Source organism: Taudactylus pleione, unplaced genomic scaffold, assembly GCF_031769625.1.
Source record: "Taudactylus pleione unplaced genomic scaffold, aTauple2 ptg000587l, whole genome shotgun sequence".
Classification (NCBI taxonomy): domain Eukaryota; kingdom Metazoa; phylum Chordata; class Amphibia; order Anura; family Myobatrachidae; genus Taudactylus; species Taudactylus pleione.
Window position 1 is genome coordinate 404959 of NW_028284989.1, and position 21574 is coordinate 426532.

The window sequence follows — 21574 nt, forward strand, 5'->3', positions numbered from 1 at the left end:
TCTCCCAGAAGTTGTTTTTGCCATAAAGTGTATAGATGCAACCGCACTTACCTCCAGGGCCAGCTCTAGGGGTGTTCGACCTGAGCAGCGCACCCCTCCCCAACATCCCGCAGGTGGTTAAATCGGGAGGTTGGGGACCCCCCCACTGCCGCAGCTGTGTGGCAGTGCCGGACCCCGGACACTCTGAATGGATGCTGCACATGCACGCAGCATCCATTCAGTGACTGGAGAGGGCTGGGGAAAGCCCAGCTAGTGAGGCGCCCTCCAGCCTGACGTTATTTGGAGGCGGACATGCCTCCTAACGTCACATAGGGGGCATGGCCTATGGTAATTAGGTAACACCCCCATTTTCAGTCGCACTGGAGGGGGCCGGCGCAGGCTGCTCCGACCCCTGGAGCCGTTCTGCTTACCTCATACTTTTTGCATGTCCCAATGCACCTCTGTGCTTCTGTTTGAGGAGCTTTGAAGCTTCTCACAGCTAAAGAAATGTAGGTTCCCTAGAATATGTTAACTTAACATAATTTTTATTTTAATACGTTTATCATAGTGATAGGTATGGAATAATCTGAAAGTTAGGAGCCAGCGTCAAAAGTTTAAAAAAACAGTAACTGTGTAATTTATAGGGTGCAATTCAATTATGCATGATGTTGGGTCACTATGTGCTAATGAACACAGTACTGTATTACAGCAACCCAACATTGCCAGTTGTCCTGCGCCACTATGAGGTTGATGTCAGGGACATTGAAGTATAATGCACATTATGCCAGAATGTGCATCAAATCAGTAGACTGTGCGAGCCTGCTTCCCTCTGTTTGAACCTTCTTTGGCAATGTAACTGCAGGGTACTATTATAGCAGAGTCCCAAAGATGGGAGCTCTTGTGCAGAATGTTATAGTATAATCTAATATATAACCATCTAGTCTAGCTCATGGGAAGTGGAACAGAGGGCATGCACACACCGCCCTGCTGACCGCTTATTCCAACAGATCCAGGTACTATGCCCCACAGGAGGCAAACATGGCCGGGTATTCTTGCTGAAGACTGTTCCGAGGATCCCTTGGAGCCCATGGACATGCTCCAGTCAACAGTCATATCTAAAAGGAGCAGGCCAGAAGGCCCAAAATCTGCTCCTACAGGGAGACCACCTGCCCGCATCACATCAGCAATGGGCAGGAAAAGAGAACACTCCCTGGTGGTGGGCATCTACTGCAGCTGTAAGCACGCAGCTGGAGGAGCCATTGTGGGGACTAGATCTATCCCCCACCCCACAGATAGCATGTGGGCTCACTAGCCTGTGAGAAGAGAGACATAAGAGATGCATGGAAAGCCAAAGGGCTTATTAAGGGATGGGGGGACCTGTGTGCAGTTAGCACAACCCCCCTCTGCTCCTCCCTCCCCCCCTGCCAGTGACACCATCTTTCAGGCAATGTCTTCAGAAAAAGGGGGCAAGTCCAGAATATAGCAAAGACTAGCACAATGCAAGAGTCTTCGCTATCCCCTGTACAGGCGCCATCTTTCCTGAGATACCACCAGAGAGTTGGTGCTTCCGCCAGCAGGTATGGGGGTTGCCTGCTGAATGGCACAGGGTCAGTGGTGCATGACCACCTTGACCTATGTGCCTGCATCATTGCACCCATTATAGATATGCCACTATATCTAGCCTAGGTTTCCCCGGGCGGCTGTCAATAGACCACAGTGTTGCAAGCTAAATGCAGACTCTGGAGGTTTCATATGAAAAACTCCCATCTAGCACAGCAGTGTTCACTGCATACATAGCACAACATGTATCCCGGCAGACAATGCTAACCAGGAGCTGGTTATACAAAGATACATTTATGTCCTGGGTCATCTGCAACTTTGTAGGCCTCATACAAGCAGTAGGTTAAGCATTTATGATCTAAATTATTAAAGAAAAAAAAAAAAATAAACAAATTTACCATTCTCCTATTTACTAAACTTCTGATCTAAACCACGTTTGCCAAAATGACCACCTGCACCTTAGTACTGGAGTCTCACAAAGCTGACATTTGGTTTGTGAACTCTCTGCAGTGAGTGAGTGCAGCTACCTAATACAGCTGTAGGTTTGACTGTCAAAAGGAGATAAAACAGACACATTTAATTACATTTTATTTTCAACATTTGATACTTTACCTTTAAAATAGTATAGAAAAGTGCAATATTGGCAAAGGCTGCATTTTGCAGCGGGCATTTGAAAAGCATAATTTTATTTATTTAGTTTACAAATATATATCTATATAAACTCAGATTGACATTGATCTAATGAATGGTCAATACTCTATACATACAAGTGTCACTTTGTTGCATGGGCTAACATTTAGAATTTGTAACAAACATTCAGTCAGAATTCTACATAGCCAAGAAGTTATTTAATATATTCCTGTGATTTAGAAACCGTAAAAATCGGAGTTTGGCAGAATGGTGTACACTACCAGTAAGGCAAAAGGGGCAAATGGAATTATTTCCAATTTGGCAAAAGTGCAGATTCTACAGCAGGATCCAAAGCAGCAATTTATTAAAAGGTAAAATCGCAGTAAAAATCAGCATTGTTTGCCAAATCAGAACATATTTCCCCAAAGTGTCCTTTCCTCTAATGCCTCTCTTCCTGCACCACAAAGCACAAAACAAAACCTATTACCAATCATCAAATAAACAGTGTACAGGCTCAACAAATCTTTATTTCATGTGGGGCACTGAATAAGTTAGCTATTAAAGGGCCAACTAAATGGAAAGTACAATTTACCTTACACAACAGAGAGCTACTTTAACAGTAGTCACAGATCCATATGTAAAATTTTGAGAGAACGACAGATTCAGAAGTCTATGTACTAAGCCTTGGAGACGGCGATAAATGACCAACCAATCAGCTCCTGTCATCTTTTCAAAGCCTGTGAAGTGAAAAATAGGAGCTGATTGGTTGGTACTTTCTCTCTCCACGGCTTAGTACATAGACCCCCCATCATTTATTTTTACGTGAGTGGTACAGAGGCCAAACACAGTATCCTTCAATGTGATAACTGAACAGAAATTCTGCCTCTGCAATCGTAACTGCATATTAAATCTCTTCAGGTTGGATAAGCTATATCAGTGGTACTGTACTTAAACTCTGTCCTGAAGATATCGGTCAAGGTTTTAAGGATATTCATGGTTGAGCACAGATGTTAAATCACATTGACTGAAGTACTAATTAAGTCACGTGTGCTCAAGCATGAATATCCTTAAAACCTGGACTATTAATGTGCCTTGAGGACAGAGTTTGGGAACCTCTGAGCTATATGGTTATGAATGTTATTAACAAATCTTTTATATAAATCAAACTATTTTATATTAAGTGGTCTTTTAAGTATCCAAATTTGTAGCATGCAGTCGTCATATTTGCTTTTTTGTTTGGCCTACTTGTACCAATGTTACTAGACTGGACACTGAGTATCTTTCAACCATTAGAATGAGCTGTGCAGTGGTAAGACACAGATCTATGGTTTAGTGTTGGGATGAACAGAAGAACAATATTCATGGAAATACACCCAATCAATATACTAAGGACTAAGACTTCTATGAGGTTTGAGGCATAATAAAGTGGCTCCAGGAATGGCACTGGTTTATTATAAAGAGATGATTAGCATTCATGAATATTGGCCACAAGTCCACAAGATGGCCGTCTAGGTGCAGACAATAGGTGGAAAATTAAAAAAAAAAAAAAACTAATTCGGAAATGGATTTTGTGAGGGGACAAACACACAAAACAGAACTCTATACCCCTATATATATATAAAAACATCTTTTTAACAGGTCCATTTTAGTGTTAGGCTGTATTTAGACATAATTCACTTGAGCAATGTTTGGCCTGGTTTGATATGATAGATAATCAACAACAAAAAAAAAAAATCAATCAATAGCTACATAATAAATACGTTTTTTTGCTATTAAATGATCTACTTGGACATGACTAGTAAATAAATCATCATTGAGATATCAAAGAAAGTAATAGCAAGTAACGAACATCAGGTGATGGACTAACAAGCTTAATGTGTAGTGCACACTTTGATTATCATGTCATTATGGTCGTGTCCAGCATGCCTACTTGCCAGTTCTACAGTAGGTGCTTGAGCGGAAAGGCAACGTTAACACATACTGCTTTCTTAAAAACATATCCAGGATCCGTCGTTCAACCCATCTCTTAACTGAGGTGGGCATCAAAACTCAGGGCAACTTTGCAATAAAATGGCACAATGATATACCCTCACAGCTCTATCCAGGTCATACGACTCTAGTTCTCCAGTCTAGATACAGACAATAAAATGTGAGTAGAAGTCATCTCTGGAATGTACATTGCTGGTATTCAAAATGTAAACCTGGACAGTTTTTTCACAGAAAAGGGTCTTTGGTGTCCAATTGACCTTCACTCCAACAAACCTACAAGCAGCAGACAATGTTGACTTATGGGTCAACTGAAATAAAAAGGAGGGCTTCAGACATCTTTAGGGAATGATCATTAGCTGGGGTGGGGGTCTACATTGAGTTTTTTTTTCACGGTCAAGAGAGAAAAGAAAAAAAAGAACCTAAACATACATGAATCAACAGGTTTAAAATTGTCCCCGTGGAGAAGCTTCATTGATCCACCTTTGAAGGCTCTTTGAGGAATGTAAACTGAACTGGTCTTTGAGAGGTCATTTAGTGTATTTTCTTGAGATGATGGAAAGGCGTATTAGTGTGAATCAGGGAGAAGGACATTCGTTATTGTTAGTTCCTCAGAAGAGAATCCCAGGGTGAATCGGTAAGGTTTCTAACCCGAGGTCATTCTGCTTTGTGGTGGTTATTGTTCTGTAGTGAATGACCATTGGAAACCGAACCATTCTTTGTGGTTTCCTCTTCATCTGTAAGATCAGTTTCATCTTGGTCACTTCTATCATCTTGTTCCAGCTGGAGGAGTTAGAACATAGTGAAAGATTAAAAAAAAAAAACAAACACATACACAAACACACACAATAGAAAAAAAAATTAAAATCAAGCAAGACTTTTTCTAATCATCAAGAACGATAGATGTGTGGGTAGTGTGATCAGCGCTCCGTTTTACCTGCCTGGGTAGTTGGGTATTCAAGATGTTCCATCTTGTGAAAGCTTGGTATAATAGGGTAGGATAGTACCAAGCTCTGTGGGGATGCAGATATCAGTTGTCTGTTTCCACCAGACCAAATCAGGGACAATTACAAATGTTGTGGGTATGTCAGATGTGTGTGAAATGATGACAGGAGTCTACAAAAAAAATAAAACTTGGTGGAAACAGTGATGCGAGGCAGGGCTGGATTGGCCACCTGGAACTTCTAGCAAATGCCAAAAGGGCCGATGGCCTCAGGGCTGGCTCGAGGAGGTCGGAAGTGCTCCCCCGCCCTCCACCCCACGCCGCCGGATACATGATGTGACCTCAGGTGGAGGGAAGGTGTGGCGGCAGTAATGGGCTGGTGCGCTCTACTTGACTGGGAAGAGACAGGGGCGTACCGCGAGGCCAGGCTCCCGTGACTTGGAGCACGCCCCCTTGAAACTTAACCATGCCCCCTGTGCAAGTGCCCACGCCTAAGACGCGCGCACAGGGTGGACTGCCAGGGCCCCAGTCTGTCCCTGATGTGATGTGTGGCTGTCTGGGAGGTAGGATACTCCTTTAGGGTGCCTCAATTACGTATCCCTTAAGACTTGTAGTGTGACAACTATTGTTAATACCATAAGTACTCCATCCTCACACTTATGCTATACCCCTTAATAATGTAGTTGTCAGGAAAGTAAGTGAGCTCCTTTAGAGTGCCTCTTTCCGTACTTACATGTATCTACATCTCCCTTGAAACATTATTATCGTGACAACTCTGGGGATGCAAGTGAGCCCTAATGCAGGGGGACCTCTTTCCGTATGATCCACGAATCATATATGTCTCCCTCACTCAGGCAGTGTGGTACCAGGGTATAACAGATGGTGGTGGGTCTGTGTAGGTGCAGTAGCAGCATCCCGCATGGATGTGACTTACCAGTAAGGATTGCAGGTCCCACTGGCTCTGGGACCTCCTGCAGTGACTGATGAGTCGGTAAGAGGCACCCTAAAAAAAGCCTCTTATCTCTGCATCCCCACAGCTGAGTGCTTGGTACTATCCTACCCTACTACACCAAGAATGTTAGCCAACTATGACGACATCTCAGATTTATGCTTTGGTCTATCATTGAACTACCAACATCATGAGGGTCTAAAGTCTGCGGAACCCAAAAATGATATGGCTTTAAAACCGATAACTCTGCCTCCACCTTATTAAGGCCCAGTGAGGTCATAAGTGAGTCTGTACACTCATCCAACTCTTGCTACCTGAGTTAAACAGTATTACGGAGCATGCTGTGGTCAGCCTACTATGTAGAGATTGCATTTGTAATAATTTGATTAGTAAATAAGACAATTATACCCTTTTCAGACCATGCCTCGAAACCAAGATATTGGCGGGTCAACCCTGGTCCTGACTTTGTCTTAAGGGTCAAGGGATCTCGGCTATCCCAGTTCCGATCCTGCTCGGCTGAGGTGCAAAAAACGCGACCCAGGTTATAGTAAAGTTAGCTCATTGTGGGTTCAGGAGCGCTGAGACACCCACTGTTCAGGTCTCATCTTCGTGAGCCTGTAACACAACGTCCACTTCTAGTAACTCTCACACTGAACCCGGGTGAGCCCTGTGTGTAAGGGGTCGACCCGGCAACAACCCAGGTCCAAGGTGCGGTGTGTAAGGGGTGTAAGCATCTTTAACATGGCTTGAAACAGTGTTAAAAAACCAAGGGCGGATCCACAGTATTTTGGTCTGAAAGCGGTATAATGCAATAGACAATCAAGTAATATATCCCCCTACCCCAACTCATTTGTCCTACCTTGCCCGTAAGGAACTTGTGGGCCATGCCAAGTATGAGATAGGCCCAGAACATGTGCAGACATTGCAGTATCCACAGCAGGACGTTGAAAAAATAGTAACCGAAGAAAGCTGTATAGATTTGCACTGGGTAAACCCAGTTACAGTGCAGGATCCTGCAGATGAGAAGATAATGAAGTTTTGGTTTCAAGTTAATTAGTGTTTACATATCTAGGTAGAAAGTGACTTTAAATGGAAATAAAAGGTGAATCCTTACGTGTATAGGTTACTTTGTGTTTTTTACTTTAAATTCCATCATTAGTCTTTGTGCTGGCCCTTTATCCAACACCAGGGCTGGATACACACGTTAAGTACATCTGATGGACACTCAGTCAGTACAGATATTGGAATGTTGAGTGGAATAGAAGGATAGGAGAGGAGCCATCTATAAAGTGTATGATGCTAGCCACAAATTGGGACAACATATAGGTAATGCAAATGAGGATAAGCTAAATAATACATAAAAGCATACATAGATGTAACATATATAAATATGGTAAGTCTTTTCAGAAGAATAGCATTCCCTATTTCCTAAATGGTACAATCCATTACAATGGGTATTATTCTACTGTTTAGATGCAATATAAAGTAGCCACTAACAAAAGTTGGCATGTGTATTTATTAAAATAAAGTTAATACAGTAGCAAAAAGGTAAAAAAAAAGTTTAAGAGGAATCAAAAATAGTTTGCTATGATTAATAAAGTGCAAATAAAAAACGAACAAAAAAACTCCATCCTGTGCCTTTTAGGGTGAAGTACCGCCACGTAGCCACTAGGGGGAGCTGTATGCTTTACAGCACCAGTGACAATACAAGTTTTGTAAAGATGATAGCAAGCAGCACCACCTTAGGGTGATTTAGAGTACTGCTGCCCATAAACAAAATTAAATCAGTCAGCCTCCTAAACACAACCATTTCGTTATCCTATCAATTTGCTAGGAACTTGTTCCAAGCCACTAAGGAATGGGGAACAATGCATAACAGATAAATGTAAGCCATGGATGTTATAAGGACAGGGCAGGGAATGGTTTTTCGAGATTTCGGTGTCACCCAAAGTTCTATTTATTTTTTTTTGCTTTCATAAGCAAAGTTGTTAATAATAATCTATACTACCACGTATGGGTGTGGCATGAAAAGTTGATATCCAGAATGTCGACATGGACATTAAAAACAACAAGCAAGCAGTGTTTTTTGCATATTTTAGCCTAAACCAAACACAAAAATGTACTGTTGACAATCGGTGTCGAAATTATCATTTTAACCATGTCAACATTGGTGAATGTCTACATTTTCTTTATCGAACTTATGTCCATGTAGGCATTCTGTCGACATTCAGAACCTGTAAACATCCTGAATGTCGATATCCTGACTGTATACCCCAATGTACACGATTGCAGGCAAGTGCTTGTCTAATGCCAAGAAGCAAAAATAAAATCGGTACATGCCATGAGTAAGAAAAGGTTACCAATGACTTCTCTAACCACAGTCCAGTTTTTAAAGTGGCAATCATTTAAGAGGCAATACCAGCTCGCAGGAGTTCCCGCAGTGGTTAAGCCCCCAAGTGTTAATACAAAGCTCTGATTTCTGAGGCCACTTGTGGTGGTGCTACATGGGATTGTTCTATAACTGTGAATGACTCCAAGGGGTACATTTACTAAAGAGAGATTTTAGAAGTGAGTTTAAAAAGTGATGTTGCCCATAGCAACCAATCCGATTCTAGCCATTATCTTCCAGAAGGTGCTAGCTAAATGTTAAGTAAAATCTGATTGGTTGCTATGGGCAACATCACTTTTTAAACTCACGTCTAAAAACTCTCACTTTAGTAAATTTACCCCCAGGAGTAAGTTCATGCAAAATCTTCACGCGAAACAATGTGTAGTAAGAGCAGGTCTTTGACTAGAATGTGTTACGGTGATAGGGAGTTGGTTCAGAAAGCTGGGTTCAATCGCTCCTAAGTGACGCTAGCCTTCCTCCATACAATAGGTGGGGAGATATTTCTTAATAAGTTTTCTTGAGTATCATTTTTTTTTTACTAAACTTTCATGTCATTCCAAAGTTACTGACCGTTGAGAACTATTTTTCAGTTTATCTATAGTTTCTTTGAAGGCTGCGAGTATTTAAAGAAACATGATCAATGGCTCGAACACATGGAAAAGCAACAACATGAAAAAACAATGGGAAAGAATTTACATCCGCACACATCAATCTGTTATGCAACAACATGGAAACCTACAAAACCTCTACTTACCAGAAGGGAAAAATAATAATTCTGCTAATGATGAAGACCACGGCAAAAACTACAAATATGTTGTTGCAGGTTTGCTTCCAGCCAGCGTAGTTGAACATCTTTGCAGACTGTAAAGAAGAGAGGTTGGCAATTGGTTTCTGAATGCAGCCACTTTTTGCATTTATCATAGGCAGAAAAAAATAAATCATTCTATAGATGAAGAGATTATTTAAATAAAACGGGAGACTAATGTGTTGGTAAAAATCACATTTCTTTTTTCCAAAAAAAGTAGCTAATAAATTATAATAATAATAAATTATATAAAATGTATTAGATACAAGTTTTGGCTGGATAAAAATTCCAGAAGCATAAGAATGTTTTCATTGGGCCAAGGAAACGCTGTTCATCTTTTCATTGACGCGTTTCTCCGGGTTAGAACACTCCTGGTTTCATCAGAAGGTGAAAACCAGGAGCATTCTAACCTGGAGAAACGAGTCAAGAATAGAAAGGAAACTGCATGGACACAGATACGCTCTATTTTATTTGGCCTACTGGATGCACCTCTTAACAGACAGCCAGCAGGAGATGGAGCGCTAAGTACTAGTGCAGCTTTATACAGAACGCTGCCTAGAAACGGAGTTGCAACTTCACAAATACTTTTGACGAGGTCCTTGATTGTTGCACCTGGACAGTTTAGTTCTGCTGCTGGAAACTCTACTTTTATACAGCAATACTAATTGCTGGTCACGGCTTAATACGATGATTACCGGCAACTGCGGACGGACTCCATGCTACTCTGCTACCATCAGGCTATCTACAGTATTCCAGCTTACAGGGCCGGATTAAGGTCTGTGGGGGCCCCTGGGGAACAAACATGTGGGGGCCCCTATTAAATGTGACAAACTGGGGGTATGAGCAATGCGGACCTTATGCAGAGCCCCCAGTAGTGTCAGTGCCCACAGTGGTAGTACCCCTTATGCAGTGCCCCCTATGCAATGCTCCCATTAGTAGTGCCTCCTGTATAAATGCTCCCAGTAGTAATATCCCTGTAGTTGTGCCCCAAATAGTAATGCCCCCTGCATGTGCCCAAATGTAACCAGCGGGCGTCTGGCAAATGAAGCCTCTCTTCGGCGCCAGGGTTAGGTTGGCCGGAGGAAGCGGAACTGGTTCCGTCTCCTCCGGTCCACTTTAACCCCAATAGGTGTGGAGCCCTTAACGTGTGGGGGCCCAGGGTCGATCGCCCCTGTCGCCCCCCCCCCCTGGTAATCCATCCCCGCCTGCTTACCACGCCAATTATCCCAGATGAATGTTTCTTACATTATTTCCTGCATCCCAGTGAATCTACGATTGTGCCAATTGGACAGTGAGTAACCTTTTTGTGTATACACAGGGAGTGCACAATACAACGAACGTCATATGATTATTTTATATTGTGGACACTTCTAGAAGAGGGACTACATAGGAGTTCCGCATTCAATCCCATTGTGTCCTTATCTACTTTCATATGAACTTGCACCTCCATTAAGGCTGCTGTCTTTGATTAATAGACCGTTATTATTTGCCCATGCTGATTACTCCACCGATTTTTTATGTATATTTATTTTATATTGAATAAATAAATTTTAATATAGTTGTGGTCACTTGTTCAAACTAATGCTCACTTTTCTGTATCTGCCGTGTGCGCAGCCTGTTTGATTAAGTTATATCAATTGGTTAACAAGTGCACCAACCTATATCCTTCTAGTCAAATGCAAACTTAAGCTGGGTACACACTAATCGACTGTTTACCCAGCGATGCGACCCATGACCCCAGAGCCAACATATCGGGCGGTCCGTACACACTGGACAATCCAGTGCCCAACCTCCTGATATGCCGGCCCCCGCCACATAACTCTGTATGGGATAGTCAGCCGTCTCATCTGATTTTACTGCATGTACAAAAGATCGGGCGATGTGGCTAATGACCCTACAGGAGTGCGCACTACACGATATGAACGGATTTGTTGTTCCGATGCATCGGAATCGGATAAATCGTTAGCAATATCGTGTAGTGTGTAGGGGCCTTTAGTCTGAAATCGCCTGGTGAAATCACAGAAACAAACAGTTACTACAATTTGACAGAAACACAGCTGTACATTAGCACCACTTGTAACCAAAGAAACCAGCAGTGAAGGGCATCAATCGTTTCCATGGTTATAGGTGTTGCAAAGGAAAATCAGTTATTCACAACATGCCTGTCAAATGACAGCAACATTGCTTCAGATGTTTCATCTGACGATTTCAGGCAGAAATTCTCTTTCAGGTGTGAAGAGTTATTACTGGACGTTGTAGAACCTGACCAAAGGATTTAAAGTAGGCAAAATAATTCTGAGTAGATTTACCCTTTAACTGGAAAACCAGTAAGGGATGAACGTCTCACCTCTAGGAAAAAGTCAGAGGAGTCATGAATGGCCATGACCAATGTACCCACACGTATGTAGTTTGCGCACCATGAGAAGCTGATCAGTAGAATAGTGGCCACATGGTGGATGACCTGCTCTTTAAAGTCCTGGATAAGAAAGACCGAGTAAATATACTTTACATGCAATAAAAATATCACACAGAGAAATATTATCTAATGGTTTATGAACACCAGCTGCTACACCCTTCCTAATCAGAGGGAGGATGGTCACGTGAAAACGTCAACCATAAGAGTGGACTGGTCACCACGAATGGTCATCATGCGCTTCAGCAACCCAATAGAAGCTACACACATGCCATGCTACTGGCTTTACTTGCCATTTTACTTGTCAGCTAGCACTACTGCTTACATATTTCCCCCCAATATTCCCTATGAGGAAATTAATGATTTGACCATGGGAGGTCTACAGAGGCAATAGCCCAGGACACGTTCTGCAACACTACAGCTGTCAAAGACCAGTTTTAAAGGAGGTTTATGAAGTGGCATGTGTCCTTTAATATAAAAAATGTAAACATATGTACTGTATGACTTATTTTAGAGAGGATAAGGAAACGTGTGTTCATTTCTCCTCAAAGTCTGGTAGTCTAGCAGCTATAAACATATGCTGGGTCAACGGGGGAGATGTACTAAGCCTTGTAGTGTAATAAAGTGGAGAGAGATATAAAGTACCAACCAATGAGCTCGTCATTTTTCAAACACAGCCTGTAAACTGACAGTTCAGAGCTGATTGGTTGGTAGTTTATCACTCTCCAAGGCTTAAAGGCATCTCACTCAGATGTACTAAGCTCTAGAAAGTGATAAATTGGAGAGTGATAAACTACCAACCAATCAGCTCCTAACTGTCATTTTTCAAACACAGCCTGTAAGATGACAGTTAGTAGCTAATTGGCTGGTAGTTTATCACTTTCAAATGCATCACTTTCCAGAACTTAGTACATCTGCCCCACAGTGTGTTCAAATTTCCTTTGCCAAGTCCCTCTTGTAGTTGTAAATAGAAAACCTTAATGTAGCGTAATCACCTTCCGTTTAACATCAAATGCGATTCTGAAGAGGAGAGACCAGTAGAAGCCCAACTCGATCATGTAATACCAGTACTGGGATGGCAGCATACTCTGGTGGAGGGAAAGAGGAGACCTTAGAACAATGTAAACTCAAACACTGCACAAACTATGGCAGCTAGTCACACTACTAGATTCTACTATACGGAGATGGAATCCAAATATATAGACATGACAGTCACTCCTCAATCCTGTCAGCTTTGTCTTTTCCCCACATGCAAAGTGTTTTCCACTAACACCGTACTAACAGCGGAGGCAAACAGAAAAACTGAGCGCGGGCAGGCGGGCAGCGCTGAGGACCAGTCTGATATCCTGAATGACGAACCCATGTGAGAAATCTTTTTGGACCTGACTGTACATTATAAATTACGTCTACTAATTCATCTTTACTTCTGTGTGAAAATAGTCTCTGAAAGACACAAAATATCTTCATTTCCCAATTCAGCAATTGTTTTGGGTGCGCAATAATCATCGCGCTCTTGGCAGATAAGTAGACTGGGTTTAGCCGCGTAAAACGACTAAACCGGTCACATATTTCTGCTCACCTCCTTAGGAGTGGGCAAGCAGAAATGCCATCGGCATTCGCCCTAACAGAGCAACAATTGAATTGCTTCGTTGGACGCCCGGCACTACCAACCACTGGCGAAAACAATTGAATCGTCCCCTCTGAACAATAAAATGAATATAAAATGGACCTATATGTATGTACCCATGGAGATTTAGTTATGAGACCGGCGGCCACAATGCCGCCGGTCTCAATCCAGACGCTGAAAGTGCAGCACAGGACTTAAGATAGGCGTAGAAATACAGACGCCCATCTTAATCCCAAGCTGGACGGCTGCCTGAACGAGGTAAGTCCGGGGCACCCTTAGTGATAGGACAGCAGGGTTAGCAGGGGGGGGGGGATTCACTAAGGGTGGAGGGTTAGGTTTAGGCACTAAGGGTGGAGGGTTAGGCTACAAGAATGGACGGTTAGGGTAAGTATACTTACCCGTCACCTGTCGGGATACCAACCATCGGGGTGCCACTGTCTGTATTTTGACAGGAGGCATCCAGACAGCCGGCTTTTCATACCGATTCTGTACCCATGCTAACAGGCAGAGTGGATCACCTTGTGCAGTTATTTTCTCTGTTAACTATGTGTTTATTGCTTTGGACCTTATTTATCAATGAGGTTTATCATTCACAACGAGTGAAAAACTTGTTGCGTATGAGAAACGGTGCTCCAGCCAATCAGCTCGTGTCATTTTTCAAACAGATAGTTGGGAGCGGATTGGCCATTATCATATGCAACAGGTTTTATCACTCGTTGATAAATGAGGCCTCAAGCCTTTTAGAAACCTTTAGTTAGCATGAAATAAATGTAATATATTAGATAGACCCATCAGCTTTATTCTAACTCACTGTACAAGCAAACGGCAGCGCTAACCACCACTTGGTGTGCTGGTTCCTGTAGTGCTATCGGAGGACTCTGGGGTACCTCCAGGTAAGCTGGCTCTCAACTTAGTTATATTAATATATGTGCTATCATCATTTGGCATAACAGTATGCAATTATATGACGGAGGTAAGGTACCAGCCAATCAGCTCCTAACTGCTATCTCACACGCGGTGTTTGAAAAAATGACAGTTAGGAGCTGACTGGCTGGTAACTTATCTCCGTTCACTTTATCTCCTAACACAGCTTAGTAAATAGACCCCTATATTACTAACCACCACCTCCCACTGGCTGTTCTGTCATGTTTCCACCAGTGCCAGACTGGCTACATTATCAGTGCCATCGTGCCCCAGCGCCTAACGACTTCAGACCTGGCCACAGATAAGAGACTGGTTTGTCATCTGATTCCGGGTTTCTACGGGAATTACCTGTTTGGGGAAACCTTTATACACTTCACTGAGATCCCAGAACCAGGGCTTCTGCAAACAGCAAGAGAGAAACCAGTGAGACATTCATCAGTGACTATATCCTGTAAAATATTGTATAAAGGAATAACTACTAACATTATGGGAGGAGGGTTCAGTCCTCCCTCTAATATATGGGAATGAGGCAATGCATGCATACAGTAGCATACTGGTAACTGTAGCAAATTAGTGTTATCTAAATCTTACACCTATATGCAATGTTAGAAAACCATGTACCTAGTGTGGTTTATTTTACAACGTGCTATAGAAGGTACGTGGTGTTAGTACTGCAGATTAAAATAAAGGGTTGTACAGTAGTAGCAGTAGGTAAAAGAAAAAGAAAAAAGTATAGTCATTTCATTATATTACACAGCAGATGCAGTTTGCAGGCTTTCCGGGTCTCCAGTGCTTATGTTATGTGCATGAAAGCTACACAATCAGCTTCCAATCTATATATCGGCACCAATTAGCCAAGTGTTCATTTTATTTTAGTATATATCCTATTTAAAGATCATCTGGAAAAATGGTATTGTTACAAATCCTATGTTTCTGTATCCATAGCGATATATCCCAATAAATGTAGGCGCAGTACATAATAGAGGGTGGAGCAGTGATGTGCGGTCAGGTGAGGCAGGTTAGCAGAGCCTTTCTGGTCATACTTTGGAGTATACCTAAGTTTTGACTATAAAAATAATTAGAATAATACAAAGAAGATATTTATAATATTTTCTTTAATTATTTTCTTATCAGTTTTGTAGTCAAAACTCTGGAGTAAAAAAGTGTATGGCAGGTGAGGCACTGCCTCCCCTGTCTACCTTTTCCGCACATCCTTGATCAAAACACACCAAATTTCCAACACTATATACTGCTGCACCTTTGTATAATGCCCTCGGGTTCATATATGTATCTGTAAATCTGGCTTGAATACTAGCCAGTGCCTCCCCAGCCATTTACCTCACCTCACGTCACTGAGGTCAAGACATAGCATAGCGTGCCGTACAGTAATAAGAACCCTTACGGCTGAAGAGCCGGGAACTACTGTGGGTCGATTCAGACAGCTGGACCAGGGGGATACTTCGAGAAGAGGGGGCCCATATGCAGTCTACATGTGGACCCCCTCCTCTCTAGTGACCGATGCAGGTGAGAAGACTGGCACATCCTGATCGTCCAAGATAAGTATTTGCTAACCCTATTCTACCCCCTAACCCTCCCTTAGGGGTGCCAAACCCTAACCTCCCCCCAAGTGCCTAAACCTAAACCCCCCTTCCCCGCTGCCTAAACCTGACCCTCCTGGGGGGGTGCCTAACCATAGCCCCCCCTTCCCCTAGCCTAACCCTAACCTCCCGGGGGGGTGCCTAACCCTAAGTCCCCCCGGGAGCCCTAACCCTAACCCTCCTTCCCAGGCGCCCGGCTTTCCTCCGATCGGTAAGCCGGGAGTCGGGCTCCCGGCGTAGGTCTAATGACAGGCGTCGGGATTTCGACGCCTGTCAGACACTTGCCGTGATTAGACAGTCGGGAAGCCGGCGGTCGGGATTACCTCCGTCGGCTTCCCGACTGCTACCCCCTGGGAACATGGCGCCCGCTCCATTTTCCCAGTGATTCATGCAGTACTGTCGAGGGACTCCAGAGAGGGGAGTATTAAACATGGCTACACTGTGTGTGGTGAGCCCCCTCCCCAGACACAGTGGCATGTGTGCACCACACACCTTACACCCAATATTGACAAGTCTGAGTAGTATAATACTTTCCCCTTGTTACTGAAAATAAACTGCATGCAAATATAAATTCTATGAAACTTATCTTAAGTTTTTCCTAAGGAGGAGAGGATATTCTGCAGCTCCATTTTGATGAGAAATGTGGTTTCCCTATCACACAAGCAGCGCTTATAAAGCAGGTGCTGTATGATTTAGGTCTCTACTCACAACTGCGTAGCGTCAGTCTAACCAGCTTGCTGGTAGAACACAGACGTCTTTTGTTGCAAAACGATCACTGGTACAAGCCGGTAAGCTCTTTGGGGCAAGAACTTTTCTCTGTATCAGAGTGTATAAACTCACTATACCTCAAATGTATGTATGTATGTATATATATATATATATATATATATATATATATATATATATATATATACACATACACACATATATATATATATATATATAGTAAGGTGCTGTGTACTTTTGATTCACCACATAAAATAGTCCTATCATTAATTTGACCAAACTAATAAAGTACAGTCTAAAAAAATGAAATAAAACAAGATTGGTGATAAAACACTGATGAGATACCAAGGAGTATATTTACTAAAGTGCAGGTTTTTATAATTGGAGATGTTGTCCATAGCAACCAATCAGATTCTACTTAACATTCATCCAGCACCTTCTAGAAGATAATAGCTAGAATCCGATTGGTTCTCCACTTCTAAAAACCCACCCTTTAGAATATTATACACCCCCGAGAACGATAACAGAGGCATTAGACTTAAAAGTTGTGTCAAGGCAGCATTAGCAGAGAGTGGAAGGATACGAAAAGCACTACTTACATCTACAAGGACGGCCATGCCAGCAATGAAAGCAATAAGATAAAATGTGAATCTCCAGCTGTGAAAATAAGGCAGACATCCGAGTGACCATATTAATGCGCAGTAGTGCGGGACGGAACAGCGGCCAACCTAACCTGGCTAGTATGCTTAGCAGGAATGAACATTGAGCATTTATTCCATTGTGCTGCTAAAACCGAACTGATGAATGTATGTGAAAGGGACATTATATTGGGAAAACACATTTTATACAGTGGCACCTAAAATTTCCCGGAGATCTTTTTTCCAAAAACTTTGTGGTAAAGGCAAGAATAAATTTTTAAAATAACATTTTGGAAAATAGGTTTTCACGGCAAATGTTTCTTTTTAACTACTTAAAGCAGATTTAAATGCATGTTAAAAGAGAAGTGAAAAATGCTAAATAGTAAGGTTGTTTTTAATAGTAGTTGAACTAAAAGGTGGTATTTACTATATTATATATAGTCTAGTCCAGTGGTTCTCAAACGCAGTCCTCAAGGCACCCTAACAGTCAAGGTTTTAGGGATATCCATGCTTGAGCACAGATGGTTAAATCAAATTGACTTCTTAATTAAGCCACCTGTGCTCAAGCATGGATGGTGCTTTGAGGGCCGAGTTTGGGAATCAGAACCACTGGTCTAGTCGAATAAAACTTTAATCAGTCAAACACAGGAAGGAGTCAAGGAGTCCTGTGAGGCCACATGAATACTACATTCCTTGTAGTTTATGAGGACATCTGTATCTGTACAATAGGGTAATGTATTGGATGCCAGCCATCAGATGCAGCTTTCCGATGCCTTGCTGTTCTTTTTCAGCTGCGGACCCCAGGTAGTAATGTCCGCAGCTCAATGTAAGTGTGCGTTCGCGCCAAGCTCTGACCACTTCTGTGCATGCTCACAGCATAGCTATCGATGGGTATACCATTGTGTGATTGCGATGTGATGGCTACTGACAATGCAAAGGACAGCTCTTTTTGGAAGAGCTGTCCTTTGGCAGTTTAATAGCAAAAATAGATGCATACACCCCGCCTCTAGCAATTACAGATCACAAAATTTGTCTCATGTGATTAAGGGGTCTATTTACTAAGCAGTGTTAGGAGACAGAGTGAAAAGTGATAAGAAAGTGATAAAACACAGCCTGTGAGATGACAGTTGGGAGCTGATTGGCTGGCACCTTATCACTCTGTCTCCTAACACTGCTTAGTAAATAGACCACTAAATCTCTCACTGTCACATGATGAGATGCAGTAACTACTGTACCCATAGACTGATTGTCAGCTTATAGATGTTAAGTACATGGTGTTTCACTTGCCATTGACCCCAATTTTTTTCTTATAACTTTTAAAGCAATTGACGTAAGTTAGTGAAATGTGACACAGACATACCGTACCTTGAGAAACATGAGGAAGCCACAGCAAGTGCTGAAAGTGTTTCCCATCATGCATGTGCGAAGTAAAGGCCAGCTGTTCACCACCCTAGTCAGCAGCGCAGTCCAAAATTCAAATAGAGGAGCCACACCAACTGCCAGTTAGGATGGCAGTTGGTGTGGTTCCCCTATTTGATTTTTGGATTGCGCTGCAGCCCCACCTACAGAACGTCAATTACTTTAAATGTTGTTAGAAGAAGAAAAAAACTTTGGGGCCAATAGACAGTGATTTGCACCCCAATTAGAGATTTTGCACTATTTTCCACCTGCCACTCATTGGAGATACTTTTCAGCCTGTTACAATACATTGAGTATCCACGTACGCGAAAATGTCCTAAAATTGAATTTGGAGATAAAACTCAAACATGCAAAAAGCGGCAACAGGCGAAACTTTTTTGTGGATTAAGGCTTTTCGCGTCTAATTGAATCCGGCACTAAGGCTCAGTACATAGTGTGCATCACTTGCAAACTATGGGGTCTATCAACTCTGACCCTCACAAACTGAAAGACTTTCAGGGGGAAATGTAGCAACCTGCAAGACGCAGGCATCGGCGCAATTCCTGCGAGTCTGCCTATTTCGTTTTTCTTAAAGTGCCAATCATTTACAAAGGCAAAACCACTCACCAGGATCACGCCGATGCCTGTATCTTGCAGGCTATTACATTCCCCCCTCATTGTTATTTCTACCAGACGCTATTTGCGGTTGCTGAGAGACGACACATCAACAAGTGTACTAAGCCAAACAAGATTAGGTGCATTAAATAGAAACAAATAAGGCCATCAAAACAATTCAGCAACAACAGCTAAAACACGGTATAGTATAACAATTCCGCACACCTGAGGCAAATAAAAGCTTAAAAGGAAAAAGACCATCTGGTTTCCATGGGGATAACATTACAAGGAACAATTGCTTTTGCCTGACAGGAATTATGGAGTCTATTTACTAAGCCCTGGTTGGAGATAAAGTGGATAAAGTCGCCAGAGATAATGTACCAGCCAACCAGCTCCTAAAATTTTTCAAACCGAGCCTGTGACATGGCAGTTAAGAGCTGATTGACTGGTACTTTATCGCCATCCAAGGCTTAGTAAATAGACCCCTAGATGATTAGTGATCTATAATAGACAAATCATTTGTTCCAGTAGTTTGTGTACAGAAAAATATATATGCTTCTGGAAAATCTACAATACTAAAAAAAACAACTATGTAGGAACCAATTGTAAACATGGTAATTAAAAATAAAAAGTAAAAACTCACAGCGGTGATTAAACCATTATTTACTTCATATGTTCATTAGAGTTCATGTCACAATCTTACTGATTATTTTAGGTTTGATTAACCTTTATTACATGGCAGTATATTTTGATTACTTTTAATTACTTTATTATTAACAATTTTTTTTTTTTTTTTTTAGCATGACCTCGAATGACTCAAAGTAACAGACCTAATAGCAGTTCTCATACCTCGCTTCCCGGAACTTCTTTTGTAGACTGGGCCTGTCCTGGTTTCTCCTCCGTCGGAACCATCTTTCTACCTGGCGCACAGTAAATTTACTTGCCTTCGACAGGTTCTCTAGGTCACTCTGCCAGAGAATAGAATAAGATTAATCTTAATTCCATTCCAAAAGAGGGTTACATGGCTTTAGTAATGTACAAATACAAAGCAATGACACCATTGTTATTAGCATCATGAAATCAGATCTTCAAATACAAAGTTATAAAGTAATACGAGATCAGTCCTTCCTCAAAACCCTGTCCATACCACAGTTTCAGGTGAAATTCTATAGCTAAGGAGATAAAGGTGAGAAAAAGCTTAGTAAATACTGAGACTGTAGCACCGATAGGGTATTTTCATATTCTTGTTTGACCCCAAAATTATTAGTTTGACCTGAGCCAGAGTTTGAGAGAGTGAAAGTATTGTGGTGGCTTTTAGTGGTTCCTCCAAAGCACCCAAAGGGTATTTGAATATTTGCATCATATTTCAATTACATTAGAGAAAGTTTTCCAGAGTATTAAAAAAAGTCAACCAGGACTGATGTTTACATTTCTAAATTTTACAATGAAGGCTAATTGAAGATCTACACCAGTGAGATATATGCTAACCACAATTTAATGAAGCCTATAGTGGATTGGTCCCAAAGAGGGGGAAAGCACTCGGCAATAATAAGCTGTGTTATTATTACCATGCAACAGCGTCCAAACGGACAGGCATGCCTGCGTTTCTCCTACCGCTCACCCCGTCAACACCCCCCAAACGCTGACGTCCCACCCCTTGATCTGCGATGGCTTTGTATCTGCGTAGGTGATCACAGTGCGATCGCAATGTCAACTCACGCTGCAATACATATGCATGAGCAGTACGCACCATCAGCCGATCGGCTTGCGCTGTTGCAGTTTCGAACCGTAATGAATCAGGCACTAAAACAGGAAAGTGTTATATTGTAACAGTTCAGGTAAAACTATAAGCAAAGTAATGGGATAATTTACTGCCAAAGAGGAGGTACCAAGTTCATGAGATGTAAGAGAGGTACAGTATGGTAACTGGTTGCACTAGTTTGGTCCACATAATAGTATAAGGCTATAAGTAATTCTACAGAAGAATCTGAAGTTCTCTCCAGAATCGGTTAATGGAGATTGAACTGTAACTTTGCCACAACTGTAAGCAGTCCTTGACTAAGCGGTACTTGACACAAATTAATATTTCGAGAATATTTTCTATTCAAGTATCACCAGAGTTCCGGTGAATATGAAAACAGACAAATGGTGGTAAACTCTTCTAAAGTGTATATTAGTGTAAAAACTCTATTATTTAACCAGTTTTTGGACAGTGACCAACAGACTTCTAAAGTAGGTCAAAGTTGCCTATACGGGACAGTAGACACTTCAGGTAATGACCAAACTTCTTGTGTTTTCAACTCTGGATCTGGTTTTGTTTTCTGAGGACCGAATCTTATTGGCTATCGTATGTTTTGGATAGCCAATAAGAAGAAAAAACAAATTTACGCTAAT

At 42.0% G+C, this 21574-nt stretch overlaps 1 protein-coding gene across 1 annotated transcript in view; it reads right to left on the minus strand.

Moving 5' to 3' along the window:
• Positions 1 to 2110: 2110 nt before the first annotated feature.
• Positions 2111 to 21574, minus strand: part of CERS2 (ceramide synthase 2) — a 53049-nt gene continuing 33585 nt past the window's right edge. The window contains exons 4-11 of the mRNA XM_088453773.1: positions 20030 to 20148; positions 17129 to 17186; positions 14554 to 14604; positions 12650 to 12742; positions 11589 to 11717; positions 9191 to 9297; positions 6907 to 7060; positions 2111 to 4938 (exon numbers count right to left, since the gene is read on the minus strand). Coding sequence (XP_088309899.1) covers positions 4813 to 4938; positions 6907 to 7060; positions 9191 to 9297; positions 11589 to 11717; positions 12650 to 12742; positions 14554 to 14604; positions 17129 to 17186; positions 20030 to 20148 — 837 coding nt within the window. The 3' untranslated portion in view covers positions 2111 to 4812. The remainder of the gene's footprint in view (positions 4939 to 6906; positions 7061 to 9190; positions 9298 to 11588; positions 11718 to 12649; positions 12743 to 14553; positions 14605 to 17128; positions 17187 to 20029; positions 20149 to 21574) is intronic.